This window comes from Arvicanthis niloticus, chromosome 1, assembly GCF_011762505.2.
Source record: "Arvicanthis niloticus isolate mArvNil1 chromosome 1, mArvNil1.pat.X, whole genome shotgun sequence".
NCBI lineage: Eukaryota > Metazoa > Chordata > Mammalia > Rodentia > Muridae > Arvicanthis > Arvicanthis niloticus.
Genome location: NC_047658.1, coordinates 93,473,714 through 93,493,875, shown reverse-complemented (window position 1 = coordinate 93,493,875; position 20,162 = coordinate 93,473,714). Strand labels below are relative to the sequence as shown.

The 20,162-nt window shown below is 45.7% G+C and overlaps 1 protein-coding gene and 1 long non-coding RNA gene across 3 annotated transcripts; one reads left to right on the top strand and one right to left on the bottom strand.

Moving 5' to 3' along the window:
• Positions 1 to 3,905: 3,905 nt before the first annotated feature.
• Positions 3,906 to 15,540, top strand: Nfatc2ip (nuclear factor of activated T cells 2 interacting protein). Of its 2 annotated transcripts, XM_034521893.2 has the most exons (8): positions 3,926 to 4,429; positions 5,133 to 5,205; positions 7,663 to 7,786; positions 8,337 to 8,417; positions 8,508 to 8,694; positions 11,121 to 11,265; positions 11,377 to 11,486; positions 13,251 to 15,540. In XM_034521893.2, the coding sequence occupies exons 1-8, from the start codon at positions 4,097 to 4,099 to the stop codon at positions 13,407 to 13,409; spliced, it is 1,212 nt and encodes a 403-aa protein (XP_034377784.1). In that variant the 5' UTR covers positions 3,926 to 4,096; the 3' UTR covers positions 13,410 to 15,540. The 2 variants fall into 2 exon arrangements, with proteins under 2 accessions (XP_076798522.1, XP_034377784.1); XM_076942407.1 differs by lacking the exons at positions 11,121 to 11,265; positions 11,377 to 11,486 and having other exon boundaries at positions 3,906 to 4,429.
• Positions 14,913 to 20,142, bottom strand: LOC143443936 (uncharacterized). Its single transcript, XR_013113388.1, has 2 exons — positions 19,957 to 20,142; positions 14,913 to 16,164 (listed from the first exon to the last, which is right to left on the bottom strand). It is a non-coding gene; the product is annotated as an uncharacterized LOC143443936 (long non-coding RNA).
• Positions 20,143 to 20,162: the final 20 nt, after the last annotated feature.

Below are 20,162 nucleotides of genomic sequence, written 5' to 3'. Positions count from 1 at the left end.
AAATCTAGTCTTTCTTTCTTTTAAGAAGTTTAAAGATTTTCATTACTTTATGTGTGTGGGTGGTTTGTCTGCATGTATGTCTGTGCACCACATACTTGCCTGGTACCTGAGGAGGCCAGAAGAGGATGTTGAATCCTTTGGGACTAGAATTACAGGTAGTTGTGAGCCACCACACAGTTGTTGGGAATTGATCCCAGGTTTTCTAGAAGAGCACCCACAGTTCCTAACACCTGAGTCATCTTTCTAGTCTCTAAAACCCAGTCTTTCCTACAAAAGAAATTTCAAAATTTTCTGTGAGAATGACTACATTAAAAAAACCCTTACCATTGTTCATTATATATATATAATTCATATATATATATTATATATATGTATTTTATATATATATATATATATATATATATATATATATATATATATATATATATATTTCAATATATATATATTGTGTATGAGTATTTGCCTGCACATATGTGTACTATGTATGTGCCCGGAATCCACAGAGGTCAGAAGAGGACATCAGATCCCCTGGAACTAGAGTTACAGAGGATTGTGTGGCTCTGGAAACAGAACCCAGGGTCTCTGTAAGAGCTGCAAGTGCTCCTAACTGCTGCTTTTCAGTCCCTATAATGTATAGTTTATCTTTTTTTTTTTTTTTTTTTTGAGACAAGTTCTCACGTATACCAGTCTGGCTTCCAGCTCTCTCTCTAGCTTAGGATGACCTTGGGCTTTTGATCTTCCTGTTTGTACCTCCTGAGTTGTGGAATTGGTGGTGTGTGCCACTGCGCTGGTTCACGTGGTACTGTGGATGGAACACAGTATCCTGTATGTTAGTAAACACTATCAACTGAGAGACTTCCTCAGTCTGCACTATGATGGCCTCAACTCCCATGTTTAACACCAGGGCTCTGGGAAGGATTTTTCTTCATTGTCTATGTCCAGAAAAGAGGCAATTCTTTGTCAGTCCGGACCGCTGTCTCCAGGCAGTAGGTATTCAAACTTCAGTCCATGAACTGCTTGACCATACATTTCTTCACTTACCAATTACAGTGGCTTTGATCTTTATTTCTGTCATCATGAAGATTCTTCTTACTTTTGAGCTCAATTATTAAAAAAAAAAAAAAAGGCTGGGGGTGTGACCCAGTGTTGTAGTACTTGTTTAACATGGGTGAAACCTGGAGTTCCATTCCTAGACCTCAAAGCCCACATCAACAAAGAAACACTCCAGGCTGGAGAGATGGCTCAGTGGTTAAAAGCACTGACTGCTCTTCCAGAGGTCCTGAGTTCAATTCCCAGCAACCACATGGTAGCTCACAACCATCTGTAATGGGGTCTGATGTCCTCTTCTGGTGTGTCTGAAGAGAGCAATGGTGTACTCACAAATATGAAATAAATAAATATTTTATGTGCATTAGTATGAAGGCATCAGAACCCTTGGAACTGGAATTACAAACAGTTGTGAACTGCCAAGTGGGTGCTGGGAATTGAACCTGGGTCCTTTGGAAGGACAGGGCCTTTAACAGCTGAGCCATTTCTCCAGCGCCCTGACTCACAGTTGAGAAAGAGAGAGACACAGAATGCTTGCATGATAACTCCTTTCCTCTCCCACAAAATAACAGCTTAGACAGGAAACCATTAAAGAGAACTTTTTTTTTTGTTTTGTTTTTTTGTTTTTTGTTTTTTTTTGAGACAGGGTTTCTCTGTGTAACCCTGGCTGTCCTGGAACTCACTCTGTAGACCAGGCTTGCCTCGAACCCAGAAATCCGCCTGCCTTTGCCTCCCAAGTGCTGGGATTAAAGGCGTGTGCCACCACAGCCCGGCAAGAGAACTCTTAAAAATTGTAATAATGATGCTGAAGTGAAGTTCTCCATAGCTGATAGCTTCCAGTTGGAGTACGGGTGCAGCTCTGAAGAATCATCCTCTGTAGAAGAAATGCACATTAGGACTCTCAACAATAAGGCCAGGTAACACATGTCTGTAATCCCAGCACAAGGGAAATCAAGCAGAAGAATCATGAGTTCAAGACCAACTTAGGCTAAATATCAAGACTATGTCAAGGTAGGAAAGGTGGATGGGATGAAGGAAATAAGGAACGATGGACAAGAAATACAACGAGTAAACAGGAGATGTAAGATAAAAGCATTTACTCAAGATCTCGTATGGCTTGCCTCTACTTCCCATGTCATTTCCCAGCAATTTGTCACATAAAATCCACCTATTTTAGTTATCCCGCCAAGGTGAATGCATGCTCTTTTATCTCAATCATAATTACTAATATTAACTCTCTCATGACACAAGATACAATAAATTATATCTCCCGGCACATATACGATTTACAGAATAAACACAAAAGGCTGCATCAGAGTTCAAAAGGTCTCACAAGTGAGCTGATAAGAGTCTGTATTGATAACTAATCAGGCCAGTGATAGGAGGAAGCTCCTGGAACCAGGGTTCAAGAGCAGAAAACGGTGGCTTCAAATCCAGGTTGGGACAGGAGAACAGGTGTAGGGGTAGGCAGGTGAGTAGGCAAGGGCAACAGTGGGAAACTGAGAGAAATTGAAGCTTCAGAGAAAGTCAAAGAACCCTTTGCTTATCAGTCTATGATGTACCCAACAGGTATCAGGTGATAGGTTAGTGTGAAGACATAATCATCTCAGTGGAAGGTTGAGCCCTTCCCCCAGCCTCCAGAGAGCGGAAAGAGCTGTTTACCAAAATAGACCAAACAACAATAGGACCTAGGAAGTGAGCCAGCCTGGGAGACCTACAGTCTGCCACTGGAGTGGAGATGAATAGACTGCCTGCTGAGCTTCAGTGAAACACCTCCGGTAGGGCATTAAGGATGCATACCCCTCACTCACTCTGCAGTGCTGAAGTGAAGAAGAGACTCTTCTTGTGTGTGGGGGGGTTCCCCCTTTTTATTTGAAAGTCAAACAATAAACCTTAAGCCTCAATCAGAGAACTTTGTCCTGGCTTCATCTCTTCCCGCCCTCCTGTCCCTTCTCCCATTCCCAGCCTCTCTTTCTGGTGAATCTGGTTGACTGTAGCTACTGGAAGCTACAGTAGATGTCCATCACTTTATGGGCTCCATACGAGGGAGTTACACCTGGTCTGGCCTGTCTGATAAGTTCTTGGATCTGGTTTCCCCAATTTAATTGGGGGGGGGGCAGTTGAGACGGGGGACTTTCTCTGTGTAGTGCTGGCTGTCCTGGGACTCACTCTGTAGACCTCTCTGAATTCAGACCCTTCTGAGTTTTGAAGTTGTATCTTTTCCCAAGCTAGCTAAGTGTGCATAGCCAGAACCCTCGAGCCGAAGCTCCCAGTCTGTCTACAATCACGAGCATGAACCCCAGGCTTCTGTAGGCTAGGTGTAGTAAATGCAAGGCCTTTATCAAGAGTAACCTGCTGTAAATCAAGAAGCATTCATATTTCAATGGTCAGAAAAGAGGGGCCCGAAGGAAGCCTCTTTGCATCAGGGAGAAGTAAGCCTCTTATTTTAATTTGTAATTGTCTTAAAAGTGTTTCTGAGTTGTGCTGTGCTATGATATATGTTGTGTTGATATTGTGTTTGTAGAGGATATCCGACGTGACATGCATGAAAGTGTTTAGTATTGAATGGAACTCCTGCCACACAGAGGTTGAGGACACAAAAGGAGTCCATAGGCCAAGGTCTTCAGCTTCTAATGTCTGTCCCACAAGGCTTTTCCTGTGACTTCTGAGTATGCGGACTACAATTCCCAGGATGCACCAGTCTTTTTTTTTTTTTTTTTTTACCAACCAGGAAAATGGGTTTTTCTAATGGGCGGGTCCTGCGGAAGGCTGAGTCAGAAGGAAATTTGGCCAATGGGAGAACTGTACAGAATCGAAACCCTTTTTTGATTGTACCAAAGGGATTGGAATCTTTGGCGCCTTTGTTTTAGTGGAGGGTAGATGATAGACAGGTAAATTGACCAATGAGGAGGTGGACAGGCGGATCCAGAGCGTATGGGCGGGAAGAGGTGATGACCGGCAGGCAGTTCGTCCAATGAAAGGTACAGACGCTGATGTGGGGGATCCGGCGACTGTGTAGAGGCCGGTGTTTGTGGAAGCTGTGTGGGAGATGGCGGAACCTCTGAGGAGACGTGGTCCGACGTCCCGCGGTGGCCGGTGTCCTCGCGCTCCGCACTCTCCAACTAGGCTCATTCCAGACACCGTGCTTGTGGACTTGGTCAGTGACAGCGACGAAGAGATCCTGGAAGTCGTCGCGGACCCAGTTGAGGTGCCGGTCGCCCGCCTCCCCGCGCCAGCCGCACCTGAGCAGGATAGCGATAGTGACAGTGAAGGGGCGGCCGAGAGGCCTGCAGGAGCCCCGCGTACTTTGGTCCGACGGCGGCGGCGGCGGCTGCTGCTGGATCCTGGAGAGGCGCCGGTTGTTCCTGTGTACTCCGGGAAGGTGCAGCAAGGTCCCCAAGGAGGGTTGCTGAGGGAGTGCTAATACTGGCGTGGTGGGTTTGGCTTGGGGCAGTGCGTGAGTGTTTGCGTGCGTGCGTGAGTGAGTGAGTGAGTGTGTGTGTGTGTGTGCGCGTGCGTGTGTGTGTGCGCGTGCGTGTGTGTGTGTGTGTGTGATGGATACTTGAAGATTGGGGATACGAGGGAGTTAATGTTAGATGTATGGAGTTATCCGGGCTTGTATCTTCGGGCAGAGGGATGCTAGGGAGATTGAGGGAGGCTTGAGGGTCTAGGTACCAGAGAGGATCCGGAAGGACCGGGAACTGGTATTTGGTGCATGCTGGATTTTGAGGTTGGAGGAAACCGGAGAGTTGGATATTTATTGGGGGTGGGATGGGGATTTACAAAGGACTAGGTGTTTCCAGGAACACAGGAGGGTCCTTAGATATTAGGGTGAGGCATATGGCTGGGGCTAGCAAAGTAGTTTAGAAGGAGTAACTAAACCTGCACCCTCAGAGTGCCCTAGGGAAACAGGGTGGGAGGAGGGTACTGGATCATGAGGAAGCTGGCCTCCTAGATGCCATGCCCTTCAGGGACTGGAGTCCTTAGTGAAGACAGGTGTTAGAATCGGGGGAAGAACCATTCCTGTCTTGAGCAGAGTTGGCAGGATGTGAGACCCACCTCCTCTCCCCCTTTTGTTTTTGTAGGTACAGAGCAGCCTCAACCTCATTCCAGATAACTCATCCCTCTTGAAACTTTGCTCCTCTGAGCCTGAAGATGGTAAGAGTGGGCTTGTAGGGAGTGTCCTGCACTGGCTTCTCTGAGACTTCCTAGAGTTTACATCTCTGCAGTTAGTGATGTGCTCTCTCTCTCTCTGTTTCTGTGCTTCAGTGGTATCTAGGGTCTGGAGATAGTGATCAAGTGCTGTCCAGTTGACACACATTTTTGATTCTAAGCATTGGGAAAATGGACTCCTGCATCTAAGCTAGGGGAAAGCCATGGTCTAGAAAGGGGCTGGCTCATTCATCAAGTCACACACAGGAACCTACTTACAGCCATGTCGACCTCTTTCCCCCTTCAGGTCCTAATGGACATAAGGATATGTCAGTTTTTGAGGTTCCTCCCCTTGCCATTCTGATCTGTGTTATCATAATAGGGGTGAAGGGAGTGCTGAGACTTTGTGACATCTTGTTACACCAGCACTTCTACAGGGTTGCATTCCTTGGGAGCACTCTGGAGCCAGAAGACTGTTCTTTGACTTTTATCAGGACTGCCTATTCTCTATTCTTCTCTACTGATAAGTTTTTGCAAACCCTGTAATAAGGCCAGAGACTAAGAGTCAAGGCTAATAGGGGAGTGACACAGTCTGCAAAGACCTTGAACTAAGACTTCTGTTAGGTGAGGGAGTGTGGTAGGCTGATTAAGAGCAGGCTCAGGAGTCATATGGACTGTATTTGAATCCTTCATAAGGGTTTGACTTTGGGCAAGTCTTCCTCATGAGGAAAATGGAGATAATAGTGGATAGATCTTAAATGATTTTTGGTGAGAACTAAAGGAATTTTATGTGTATTTTATTTGCCATGTACATAGGCAAATGTATATTGGTAGGATAGCACCTGGTATGTAGAAGTGTGACATAAAAGATACCTGTGTCCTTGATGGCTGGAGTAATGAATGGCTCAGTGGTTAAAAGCACTGACTGCTCTTCCAAAGGTCTTGAGTTCAATTCTCAGCAACATGGTGGCTCACAACCATCTGTAATGGGATCTGATGCCCTCTTCTGGTGTGTCTGAAGACAGCTACAGTATGCTCGTCATATACATAAAATGAATATCTGTGTCCTTGATGTCCAGAAGTGCAGGGTATCTCAGGAAGGTTTGTGAAAATATAGACTTGGAGTTGGGGAGATGGTCCAGTGGGTAAAAGCACTTGCCATATAAGCCTGGAACCTGACACCTACATAAGAAGCTGGATGGGGTGGGGACACATTCATACTGGGTACAGGAAGAGACTGCTGGAAGCTCACAAACCCAGTGGCAGAAATAACAGGGGAGATACTGACTCAGAAACAGGGTAAAAAGAGAGAAAGTTGTCCTGACCCCAACAAGTATGCTCTGGCATAAACAATGTCTCCATCTCTCCAGTAAATACATCTTAAAAAAAAAAAAAACAGGATCTCAGCCCTACAGCAGCTGCTATATTTAGTTAGGACAGTGTCTCTTAACCTCTGCTCCTCTGTGTTGTGACAGCCAAAATCACCTTCAGACACCTGGAGGCAAACTTGTCTGTGACTGAGAATGAGCATGTAGGGTTTCCTGTCGTAGCTCCCCTTGTTCCATCTCTATCTCGAAGTGTGGAGAACTGAATGATGAGCATGCCCACCCTGAGCCACGTAAAGAAACTTAAGTTCCAGGGAATGTTGTAATGAAAAATAATGCATCGGGACGGGGAGATGGCTCTGTTTGTGCAAGAGCTTGCTGAGCAAGCATGAAAACCTCACTTAGTCCCAAGAATCTACAGCGGAAGGAAAGAGCCAACTGCCAAGAGTTGCTCTCTGATTTCTACATGCTGGATTCATCGCTCACAGACACGTGATTTTTTTTTTTAAAGCATAGTAAATAAGTAAACAATTAAAACACCTTCATATATATACCTGTCTAATACTGGAAAGTACTACATAGGGGCTGAGCATGGTGGCAACGCTGAAAATCCCAGTACTGGAGAGCTGGAGACAGGTGGATGCCTAGGGCTTGCTGGCCAGCCAGCCTGGTCTAACCAGATGCACGGTGCCTGAGGAATGACACTTGAGGTTGACTTCTGGTCTTCACATGTACACATACACACTCAGACATGCCCTTATACATGTGTACATGTATGTTCAAACTGCTGTGTGTGTGCCTCCTATCTTTTAGCATCCCCTCCTTTTGTTAGTGGGGATTGAACTCAATTTTTAGGGCCTCTGGATACTAAACATGTGCTTTATCACTGAAATACACTGCTAGCACCTCTGGTCTACCCACTTTTAGAACAAAACTCAGAAGAACAAAAACTCCAGATTGTGGTCCATGCTGGTCTCCAACTCCTGACCTCTGGCTTAGCCTCTTCAGCACTCTGATTTGCACGTGCCACCACTCCTGGCCTCCTGCCTCTTCCTAAAGCCTTTGACTTGTTTCTTCTTGGCCTCCCCAACCTGGTTATCTTTTAGCTAACCCTTTCCTCTCTCTTCTCTGCTCCTAGAGGCAGATCTGACAGATTCTGGCAGTCCTCTCTCTGAGGATGCCCTGTCTCCAGGTTCTTCTCCCTGGAAAAAGAAGCTGAGGAAGAAGCAAGAGAAAGAAGAAAAGAAGGTGGAAGAATTTGCGTGAGTGAGGCTAGGGCATTAGGGCTCTAGGGGCAGGAAGGGCACTGGAAAGATAGGCTGACGAGACAGGACTTGGGTGGCTTCCAGAAGGTCAAGGAGAAGGGGCTAATGATGAGGCTCAGATGTAGAGGAGGGCAACTTGTCCTGGAGGGTGATACCAGGACCTTCTAGACCATCCTTAGGAATGGTGATGGAATGTGGGGTGTGATTCAGTCTCCACCAGCTATCCCTGCCCACTCTGCTTCTTGTTCCTTATCTGTAAAATGGGGCTGATCATGCACTTGAGAATTGTTGAGTAGCTGAATATTAAGTTAGTGCCTGGTGTCTGTTGAGTACTTGACATTTTCCTAAAGTAAGATTTTGCATTCCTCATTTTGGGGTCATGAACATACAAAAACAATGTCTCTTACTACACATGTGCTGCTGCTGCTGGAAGGTTTTCCTCTATAGATTCTCCACTCAGTCATGTTCCTGGAAGCCTCCAGCCCATGGAGGGAAACGTGCTGAATCTCTCCTTTGCTGCCATCCTGCCCTTCTCTTCTTTCTGTAGGGACCAGGACATCTTTCCTTTGCCCCAGCCTTCACCAAGGAACAAAAGCAGAAAGCATACCGAGGCGCTCCAGAAGTTAAGGTGCTGGGTTGGGGACTTTGGCTGTGGTGAAGAAGGGCAGTTTGAGAGGATCTTCAACCTCAGTTGTCCCAATGTCTTGTCTATACCCAGGGAAGTGAACAAGCGTCTCCAAGATCTCCGGTCCTGCCTGAGCCCCAAGCAACACCAGAGGCCAGCCCTTCAGAACATAGATGATGAGGTGGTCCTAGTGGAAGGGCCTGTCTCGCCACAAAGCCCTCGACTTTTTACACTCAAGATCCGGTGCCGGGCTGACCTGGTCAGATTGCCTGTCAGAACAGTGAGTACTTGGAACCAGCTTGGGCAGGATCAATATCTTTCTTTGGAGAGACGGGTATTGAAATGGTAATATACTAGCAGGAGGAACCCCATCTTCCTTCCAACCATGCTGGGGGTGGGGAGGGCACCCACCTTTTTCATCTCGCCATGTTTTGGCACTTGGTGTTCCATTTGTCTATATTTTTTCTCATTCTTAGCTCTTTTTGGCAAAATTTACCTATTTTTCAAGGCTTCTTAGGCATATCATCTTCAGGCCAGGTATAATGGATAGCACATATTTATAATCTCAGCACATGGGAGGGGAAGGCATGAGGATCTAGAATTTGAAACCACCATGAACTATATAGCTATACCATATTTGAAAAAACAAACACATACACAAAAATACATGGTATCTTTATGAATGTCTTAGTTAGGGTTTTAATACTAGAAAGAGACCGTGACCAAGACAACTCTTATAAAAGAAAACATTTAATTGGGTCTGGGTTACACTTTCAGAAGTTCAGTCCATTATTGTCATGGCAGGAAGCATGGCAGCATGCAGGCAGACATGGTGCTGGAGGAGCTCAGAGTTCTACATCTTCCACACTGGGCAGAGACTGAGCATAGGAGACCTCATAGCCCATCTACATAGCCCATCTCATACCCATATACATCTACATAGTGATGCACTTCCTCAAACAAGGCCACACCTCCATATAGTGCCATTCCCTATGGGCATACATGCAAACACATGAGTCTGTGGGGGCCAAACCCATTTAAGTCACCACACGGAAGATTTTTTTTTTTTTTTAAGGTTTATTTTTTAATTATGTCTGGGTGTTACCAGGTGGCACTGGTGTGTGTATGTGTGTGTATATATATATATATCCATCCTTAATCCCAGTACAGAGGCAAGTGGATCTCTTGAGTTTGAGACCAGCCTGGTCTACAGAACTAGTTCCAGGACATCCAGAGCTACACAAAGAAACCTTGTCTTGACAAACAGCCTCCTCCCACCCCCAGCAAAAATTATGTCTAGGTGTGTGTCTACATTTGGGTATGTGCTCATGAGTACAAGTACCTGTAGAAGTTGAAGCATTGAATTCCCACATGCTAGAGTTACAGACAGTTGTGAGCTGCCTTATATGGGTGCTGGTAACTAAAATCAGACCCTCTGGAAGAGCAGCAGGTGCTTGTAACCACTGAACAATTCTCCCCAACACCTGAAGCTTTTTTTTTTTTTTTTTTTTTTTTAAGAGAATCCTCTAGGCTGAGTGTTCTGCATCTCTCCTTCCTGGGCCTTGTGCTTCTCTCTTATGGTCTTACTGCCTTGGACATGGCAGACAGCACACAATAATTCCTGAGCTCCCCCAACTTTCTGGCAAAGGTTGATATTTGTATAGGAAGATCAGTTCAAGAGGGCTTGCAGAAATGAACCCAGGATGGGCAAGCAGCTAAGCCCAGGCTTGCAAACGGGTGTGCCTTGGCCTCTATAGTGTACTTCTACCATAGACGAGTGGTTGGAGTTGTGCTTTAGTGACAGAGAACTTGGCATAGCGTACATGAGGGTCCATCTCTAGCACTGAGAGAAAACAATGAGTTTACCAAACTTTGTAATGGGAGAGTTCCTCAAAGGCCTAGATGTCTGATTATAAGGAAAAAAGTGGTAGCAGTGTCTGGAGTATGTATGAGACCGTACCTCCTATTCCCTTTTACCTTCTAATCCACAAATCCATGGCTGCACTATTTATTTATTTATCTATTTATCTGTCTATTTATTTATTTATTTGGTGTATGCGTGCATACGTGTACTGTCTATTTTTTTTTTTTTTTTTTGGTTTTTCGAGACAGGGTTTCTCTGTAGCCTGGCTGTCCTGGAACTCACTCTGTAGACCAGGCTGGCCTCGAACTCAGAAATCCGCCTGCCTCTGCCTCCCAAGCGCTGGGATTAAAGGCGTGCGCCACCACCACCCGGCTGTGTACTGTCTTTATAGATAAGTTCCTGTGGGTGTGTGCCTGAGTGCATGGGGTGGAGGGTGTATATGAGTGTATGCATGTGCTTGTAGAAGCCAGAGGATGGGATCTGGTATCCGTTGGTGTTTTGAGATGGGCTCTTCCTGAACCTGGAGCTCGTTGGTACAGTTCTTCATCTCCCCCCTTCAGCACAAGGATCCCGGGTGGGGTCCTACCTGTTATTCCTAGCTTTTCATGTAGTGCTAAAGATCCAAGGCCAGATTTTGCTTACACGCCAGCCACTTTCTGAATGAACCATCTCCTTAGCCCCAGCTATTTAATGTCTCTGTGCTACATGCCAGGACAAGTGCTTCACAGGTAAATATGAAGAATCTCACAAGTAGCCCAGGCCAGAAACTTATATTTGGGGTGGTGGCTCAGGGGTGGGATGTGGAATCTCCAGGCTGGAAGATTCCTTTGTTTGTCTTCTAGTCGGAACCCCTTCAGAATGTGGTGGATCACATGGCCAATCATCTTGGGGTGTCCCCAGACAGGATTCTTTTGCTCTCTGGAGAGACAGAACTGTCTCCTACTGCCACACCTAGGACCCTAAAGCTTGGAGTGGCTGACATCATTGGTGAGTGGAAGGCACGGAAGAGGGGCCTTGTGGAAATTTTGCCATGGGTGGCAAAGTTCCAGAGGCAGGATCTGCTCCTACTACTGTTATCTCCAATCCCGCTTTCCACAGATTGTGTGGTGCTAGCAAGTTCTTCAGCGGCCCCAGAGACGTCCCAGGAGCTCCGGCTCCGGGTGCAGGGGAAGGAGAAACACCAGATGTTGGAGATTTCACTATCTCCTGTGAGTAGAAGGGCTGCCCATGCCCCTCCCCTTCCCTTAGCCAGTCTTCTGTCAGTTTCTCAGTTGCCAAGCAATGTGACTGTTCCTAAACCTGACTTGCTGCAAATGCCCCTCTGTTACTGGGTGCCTACCCAGCCTAGGTCATGCAGAGAAAGAAACTGTTCTGCATTGGTTACTCTTTGTTGCTGTGATACACCACTATGACCAAGGCAACTTACAGATAGAAGGGATCATTTTTGGGCTATGGTTCCAGAGGTTAGAGTCCATGATGACTGAGTTCAGGCAGGCTGCAAGGTTGCTGAAACAGCAGCTGAGAGCATCCCAGGAAACATCTAAAGAACATGCTTTGTTTTGTTTATTTATTCACTTTATATCCTACTAACTGTCCCCCTCCCAGTCACCCCCTCTCAGAATCCTTCAGTCCATCCCCCTCCCATTCTCTGAGAGAGTAGGGCTTCCCCTGGGTATCCCTCCACCCTGGCACTGCAAGTCTCTGGGAGGCTTGTCACTTCCTCCCACACTGAGGCCCGACAAGGCAGCACAGCTAGAACATATCTCATCGTCAGGCAGCAGCTTTTGAGATGAGGAGAGCCCCGCTCCAGTTGTTTGGGACCCACATGAAGACCAAGCTGCACATCTGTGACATACATGCTGGAGGCCTAGGTCCAGCCCATGTATGTCATTTGGTTAGTGGTTCAGTTTCTGAGAGCTCCAAGGGTCCAGGTTAATTGACTCTGTTGGTCTTCCTGTGGAGTTCCTATCCCCTTCAGAGATTTCTTTCAATTAATTAATTTTTTAATGTAGGATGCATTTACCACAACTTGTGGGCTTGGAGTTACAGAAGTTGATTCTCACAGTTCTTTAGACTCACTCCACATTGACTCTTCTTCCTCTCTTTGTAGCTTTGGTAGCATCCAAAGTTCCTTGGTGTATTCCTGATGTCCCTCTGTTTTTTCTTGTGAAGACCTAAATCATAATGGATTAGCCATCTGAACAAGGTGTGACCACATCTTACCTTGATTGTAACTGCAGAGGCCCTAAATGCATTAAGGCCTCATTCACATGTACATGACAGGGTGTATTTGGGGGCACACAGTTCAAGCCATGACACTTTTATAAGTCACATGTAACAACTTACTTAAGAATCCGTGTTCACTCTGTCCATGCTTCTGTTTCAGAAGGGTGTGATTGAAGCTTAAAGAATCTGTTTATTCCATATTCTGTATCTTGGAGTCTTGTTCTCCACGGTTGCCACTATAGTTCCTGAAGAACCTGTGACTAGTTCCCAGAGAGGAGCCTGCCTTCCCCTCCAGGGGTCTCAATCTCCTGATGTGCCCTTGTCTTCCTTTTGTCATGTTTTTTGTTTTGTTTTGCTTAATTTATTTTCAGACAGGGTCTCTTTATGTAACCTAGGGTGGCTGGGGACTCACTTTGTATGTATCCCATGCTGGTCTGAAGCTCACTGGGTAGCCCAGGTTAGCTTGAGACTCACTGGGTAGCCCAAGCTGGTCTAAAATTATGATCTATCTGCCTCCACTCTACAAGTTCAGTCATTTCAGGCATGGGTTGTATGTTTGGTTAAAAGTTAACTTTTTTGTTTTGGTGCTGGCAAATAAATTTACTAGGACATTGGACTTAATGTGTGTGTGTGCGCGCGCGTGTGCACGCCACTGCTTCTAGCCACTGTCTCACATTCTGTCTGTCCCTGTAGGTTCTCCCAGCCTGCCTTTCACATTTTCCCATGTGTTCTTTGTGTCTCTGCAGGATTCTCCTCTGAAGGTCCTCATGTCACAATATGAGGAAGCCATGGGACTCTCGGGACAAAAGCTCACGTTTTTCTTTGATGGGACAAAGCTTTCAGGCAAGGAGCTGCCTGCTGATCTGGGCCTGGAATCTGGAGATCTCATCGAAGTCTGGGGCTGAAGACTTCACCATGTTCAGATGCAGAGCCAAGACATGGGGGCAATAGCTCCCACTTTTATTATGATGATTTTTTGCCCAATAAGGGCTAACAGAAACTGAATTAGAACTCATTTACTTATTTATTTCTGGTGCTGGGGACTGAGCCCTGGACTGTGCATATGCTAAGGACGTATGTATGAAATTGAGGCAAAACCAAGGCATTACCTTTGGCCTGCCTCTAGTAGACTGTAGTGTTGAGCAGGTGGCTACTTGGTAGTTGTGTGGCTGTGTGTATGTTTGTGCTGTATTTGGCAGCCCCTGGGGCATGGAGAAGGAAGGGATCTTGGCTTCCCTGCCATTTCATGGTCACTAGTGCCCTTTACTTCATCTGTTCTGTGACGCTGCCTGTGTTGAATGTGTTGAACTCAATGAGCATTGCTTTGGGTGTCCAGGCCTGGGGTTTGTGCCACAGTTGGGGCCAACAGTGACTTTCATTCTCATTTGGGGGCTGAGAATGTAGTTTGAGGTACATTTCCTGGTGGGGACACTTGATTGCAAGATAAACAGGCAGTGACATATATGCTGAAGTTGAGGACTAGGTAGAAAAGTGTGTAATTTTTAAAGGCTAATGATTGTTGTGTCTTCAGCCTTAGGTATCCACTCTGCCAGCACTCTAGCCAATGTCTGGAACATACTTCCTGGCATGGACACCTAGCCACATTCAAGCACATGCATCTGTTGAGTGTGAGATCTTTCTAGTTCTTGGTCTTCCTCCCTCACGCTCTCTTTCCTGTTAGTACCTACCTAAGATATTTGTATCCTCGAATATGAATGTCCTTATAAGAAAAAGTTCGGAATGCATGTGGTTTTACCATATATACATGGTGTTGTGCAATAGACAGTCTGTTATCACTCAGAATGAGTAATCATCTAGCTACGTTAGCGCCTTCTAGATCCCTGTTGCTCTGACCCTCTGTGAGTGCCACATAGTGGCATTAGATGATTTTACTCACACATTGCCTTAAGAGGGGATGCCCAAGTCTCTGGCTCCTTGGAACCATATTCCAGGCCACAGCAAACATCTTTAATGTGTCCCTTCTGAGCCAGGGTAGGTCATTCTTTGGTGTACTTGTCCAGGCTGGGACTGTGGGTTAGACATGTTCATTTTTCCAGTTTCTTCAGGGTTTTCTTTAGAATGTGGACTGGCCTTTCTTGGCTTCTCTTTCCTTATCTTTACAGCATTTGGTTCTGTTGAAATCCTGGTTTTGGTAGTAGATGCCTATAAAGCACCACATATCTTAATATCCCTTTATCTGATGACCATTTCTTATGCATGGCCACCTTCTGGGTTTTTCTTTGTTAGCTGCTGTCTTCTCCTGAGGTGGCTTCCTTTTGTGTGTGTTTCTTTTCCTTGAGGAGTTGCTTGTGTTCTGGGCAGCTGCAAAAAAACCCCTCAGAATAGCACTTTGTGTATCCAGATGATTTTTACCAGCAGACATTCTTAAATTTAATGTAGACAGTTGGCTTTTGTTAGGAAGTTTTTGGTTTGTTGTGTTTTTAAGGGAAAATACAAAAGAGCTTCCAGAGTGGGTGGGGCTCTAGTGGAGAATCTCAGGATTGACACTTTTGGATTTCTAAGCTAGTTTAAGAAACTTTGATTTTCTTCTGTTAGCTCCATATTTTTGTTCTTTTGTTTTTTCTCTCATATTGAGACCACTAAATGAGACTAGAGTTGTAACTGCTCTGCCCTGGTGTAGATAGACTGTTCTGAGCCCTCAACCCTGGTTCTCTCCGGTTTCTGCTGGCCTGTGCTGGTTGCTGACTATTGTATGTTACTTATAAACTGTCTGAAATGCACCTTTGTGTGGAAGAACAATTTTTATTTTAAATTATAATGAGCCAGTTTTCTAAACATTGTCTACTAAAAAAACCATTAATTGACTAATGTGTAGCCTGATTTCACAGAAGTATGACGACTCCTTTTTTGTGAGAATATATGCCATTCCTTTGACTTTGGTAACATTTAAAAAATCCATGATATAGTATGGCTTCCAGGTTTTTCAGCTCTTGTATGCCCATTAATGAATGAGTCTGAACACACTAGTATGTATCCAATCTCAACCGAATAAAGGGAGATGCCTTTAGATTATGAGCACTTGCTGGTTTCTGTCTTTGTGGCTCTCATGTGATCCCAGTTGACCTTCTTGTGACAGAGACCATTAGTAATTCCCATACACCTATTCTTCCTTGTTTTCCGTTAACAAAATCCACGGCTTGTAACCCATACAGAGCTTGACAGTGAAGACACTGTAGACAGTCCTGAGAGTCTGTGAAGCTGTGTGGACTCCACCATGGATCGAAATTATTAAGGGAAACTTGGCCATGAGATTACCTTGCCTGTAATCACAGCACTTGGGAGACAGTAGGTTTATGAACTTGAGGCTAGCTTGGGCTACACAGCAAGACTATCTAATTTTTTATATGTGGGAAAATATTTGTGCCAGGACTCTTTTTTTTTTTTTTAAAGAGGTTTTTATTTTTTTTAAGATTTATTTATTTATTTAATGCATATGAGTTTACCACCATTGCTCTCTTCAGACACACCAGAAGAGGCATCAGACCCCATTACAGATGGTTGTGAGCCACCATGTGGTTGCTGGGAATTGAGCTCAGGACCTCTGAAAGAGCAGGCAGTGCTCTTAACCACTGAGCCATCTCTCCAGCCGGTGCCAGGACTCTTACAGACTGTTCTTCATCACTGTTCCCTGAAAGTGAACTGTTAATAATATGCATTAACTGTTAATAATATGCATGAGATATCAAAAGGCCTCTATCTAGCTGTAATTCAGCCTCCTGGGGTGGAGGTGGTAGGCTTCCTTTCCAGGGACATGTCTCTGCTTGCTTCCTTCCTGACAATTGGAGGCAGAGTGTTCTATGGACACAGAGACTCTCAGTACTGGAACTCAATGGGAACAAAGGCAGGGAGCCTGTTTCTGGTCTCCGTGCCATATCTTAGGAATCCCACAATGCTCAGATAACTGCCTTGTTGAAATTGCTCATCTAAGGATTTCTGTCACTGATAGCAGCACAGAATATATGGCTATTACAAACAGAAAATTATAGTGGTTCTCGCTGGGCAGTGGACTAATTTTCCAGATGTCTAGTTTCAGGAGTGGAAGGGACATGAATATGTGCCTAACTGCTCTCCAGGCCTGGTGATTCAGGCCTATAATCCTGGTTATTTAGTTGACTGAGGCAGGGTGTTAGAAAGCTCAAGGCCTGCCTGGGCCAGAGTGAATTCAAGGCCAGTTTGGCCAGTGCACTAACAAAACACTGGGCTGAAGGCGTCGCTCAGCAATAGTGTGCTTTCCTGGCTTTAGGGTCAATCCTCAGCTTGTTGAATTCCGTAGGATTGCTCAACCATGTGGTTGGACCTTTGACTCCTTAGCTAGACAGTTTAGTTTCCTCCAGTTTTCCCTTGTACTTAACAAATGCTATTTTTTAAAACTTTAATGAACATATACTGAGTGTCACAGGTCAAGGGTGGCATTTTCCTTGATCTCATTCCTCAGAGCCCCACTACAGAACAGAAGTGGGGCTCTAGAGAGAAACTAAAGGTGAATCAGGTGAGCCTACGGGTCACCCACTGTAGAGCCAGATTTAGATACAAGTGAGCCTGACTCGGGACTCAGAATTCGTGAGATTAACACACTTGAGTGTGTATATAGTGTTCTGGGATCCTGGTAAGACACTGGAGAGATGGCTCAGTGACAGAGTAATTGCTGCAGAGGACCAGAGCTCAGTTCTCAGCATCCACATGAGGCAGGCAGCTCACATCTGCCTGAAACTCCACCCAGGGGACCCAGTGCCCTCTTCTGGCTTCTCCAGGGATTTGTACACACGTGGCCTATACTCACACAGGCATATAAACACATATAATCATTTTTTAAAAATGAAGGGTCAGCTGTGGTGGTACACACCTTTAATCCTGGCTCTCAGGAGGCAGAGGCAGGGGGATCTCTGAGTTCAAGGCCAGCCAGAGTGCTATAGTGAGACCTCCATCTTGACAACAACAAAAAGAAAGTGGGAAGGAGCTGGAAAGATTACTCAGAGGGTCAGAGCACTCACTGCTCTTGCAGAAGAAGACCCAGGTTCAGTTCCCAGCACCCACATAGTGACTCACAACCACCTGTTGACTCCAGTTCCAAGGGTTTCCACATCACCTTTAGACTTCTGAGGGCATCAGGCATATACATACATGCAGACAAAACACACATGCTCGCCAGGCAGTGGTGGCGCACACCTTTAATCCCAGCACTTGGGAGGCAGAGGCAGGTGGATTTCTGAGTTCGAGGCCAGCCTGGTCTACAGAGTGAGTTCCAGGACAGCCAAGGCTATACAGAGAAACCCTGTCTCAAAAAACAAAAAAAAACCAAACCAAAAACACCCAAAAATCATTAAAAAAAAAAAAAAGCCACATGCTCATAAACGTGTGTGTGTGTTCGCGCGCACTGAATCCTGTGACTACAAAAGCGGGGATTTGGGGATTTGAACTAGAAGCCTGGGATTTTTTTCCCTGATGAACATAATTGGCAGGGGGTTTTCCTGTGTAACCCAGGCTGTCCTCTAACTCAAGATCTTTCTGCCTCTGCTTCCCAGACGCTGGGATTGTAGACGTGTCCACCGCACCAGCTATTTTGCCTTTTGTAAAATGTGCTTTTACAGTCTCCAATCTTCCCAGCCCCAATACCTTCTAACTCAGGTTAGTTCTTCCTGAAAGCTTCTGCAGAACTGGTCACATCATTTTTTTTATGTTCCACGTTAGCATGAAGCAGGGCTCTAGCTGTCTCTGCTTCTATTTGCTTGTCTGTTTCTTGCTTTCCCATCCATTTGTAAGTGCTTGGCAAACACTGTCTTGTTTTTTTTCCAGCAATGTCCAGCCCCATGTTCATGATCTCACACACAGTCACTGCCTCCCAGAGTTTCCTGAAGGGATAAATTTCCTGTCTCAAGAAAACCCCATTGTCACCCATCTTAGTGAATGAACTAGAAACTGTGTGTCACTCGTGTCCCCTTTTTGTGCTGAAGATGAAAACCAGGCCTTCATTAAGACTGAGAGGTGCTCTACCACTGAGCTATGTTCCAGCCAGGCTTCATACATTGCTCTGTGATGCTAGGGATGGGGACCCAGGGTCTTAATGCTGGAAGCACTTCACTATTGCCATGTATCTGTAGCCCTGCAAGCCTCACCCTTGATATTTGCTTCATCTTCCTTATCTACACCATAGCTGACCCCCCCCCCCCATCTCTTGATGGGGTTTTGATCTGTAGCCCAGTAGCTTCAAACTTCAGTTTATTCTCAGACCTTTCTGCTCCTCCATCCCATGCCCTGCCTGCAGTCTAGTAAAAGCAGTACTTTCAAAGAATTATAGTAATTTGTATTCAGATTGTGTGTATATTAAGGAAAACAAGCAACCTGGGCGTGGTGGCACACACTTTTAATCCCAGCATTCTGGAGGCAGAGGCAGGCAGATCTCTGTGCACACCTTTAATCTCAGCATTCTGGAGGCAGAAAACTTGGAAGAAATTAAAAGAAAAATGAAAAAACAAGCCAAAAAGCGGGTGGGGGTGGGGGGAGCCTCTGCCCCGCGGGTGCTGAGATAAAAGGCTTAAGTCACCACATCTACTGGGATTTTTTTGTTTTGTTTTTTTTTCAAGACTTTTTGTTTTTGGTTTTTTTTGTTTGTTTGTTTGTTTGTTTCTTTTGTTTTTCGAGACAGGGTTTCTCTGTGTAGCCCTGGCTGTCCTGGAACTCACTCTGTAGACCAGGCTGGCCTTGAACTCAGAAATCGCCTGCCTCTGCCTCCCAAGTGCTGGGATTAAAGGCGTGCGCCACCAGCCAGATTGGGTTTGTTTTAAGATAGGGTTCCTCGGGCTGGAGAAATGGCTCAGCCGTTAAAGGCTAGGCTCACAACCAAAAATATAAGATAGTGTTCCTTTGTGTAGCCTTGGTCATCAGGGAGCTCGCTCTGTAGACCAGGCTGGCCTTGACCTCAGAGACAGGCTGCCTCTGCCTCCTTAGTGCTGGGATTAGAGGCATATGCCATCGCCAGCCTGGTTTTCAGTGTGGGGTACTTAATCTTGGTTCTTCCCATTGCAATTTGTTGGTTCTGAGCCCCTGCCTGTCCTGTAGGGGCCACTAGAGGGCGCGTGGACACCAGTCTTGGTTGGTTGGAAGAAAACTCCGTAAAGCATCCTCCTCTTCCTCCTAATCTATAGGCATCTTTTCTTTAAGTCAGGGTCTCATTCTGTATGTAGCCCTGGCTGACCTGGAATTCGCCACGTAAACCAGGCAGTCCTTGAAGTTGCAAAGATCTCCTTCCCTCTGCCTTCTGAGTCTTGGGATTAAAGGCATGCGCTACTACGCCCAACTCTAAAAGAATCTAAATGTCCATAGTGAAAGCTCATGGTTGGTAAACAAAAGGAAGCAGCAGCTCGCTGCAATTCACAATTACTGAGCAATGAAGCCATCAGCCAGTCACTGAAGAAGAAAGAGAAAACTACTCACTAGTAAAGATGTATTATTTCCAAATAATCCTCTATCTCGTGTGATGACGCGAAATCGGATAAATGGGCATTCCATCTAGGGCGCTTGTCGTTGCCAACTTGCGAGGACCCCTGGAGGCTTCTGGTGGAAGTAGGAACGAGCATCGGGTTACCATAGCGCAGGAACCCAAGAAACCCTGGAGGCTTCCGTAGTTGGTGGCAGGTCAC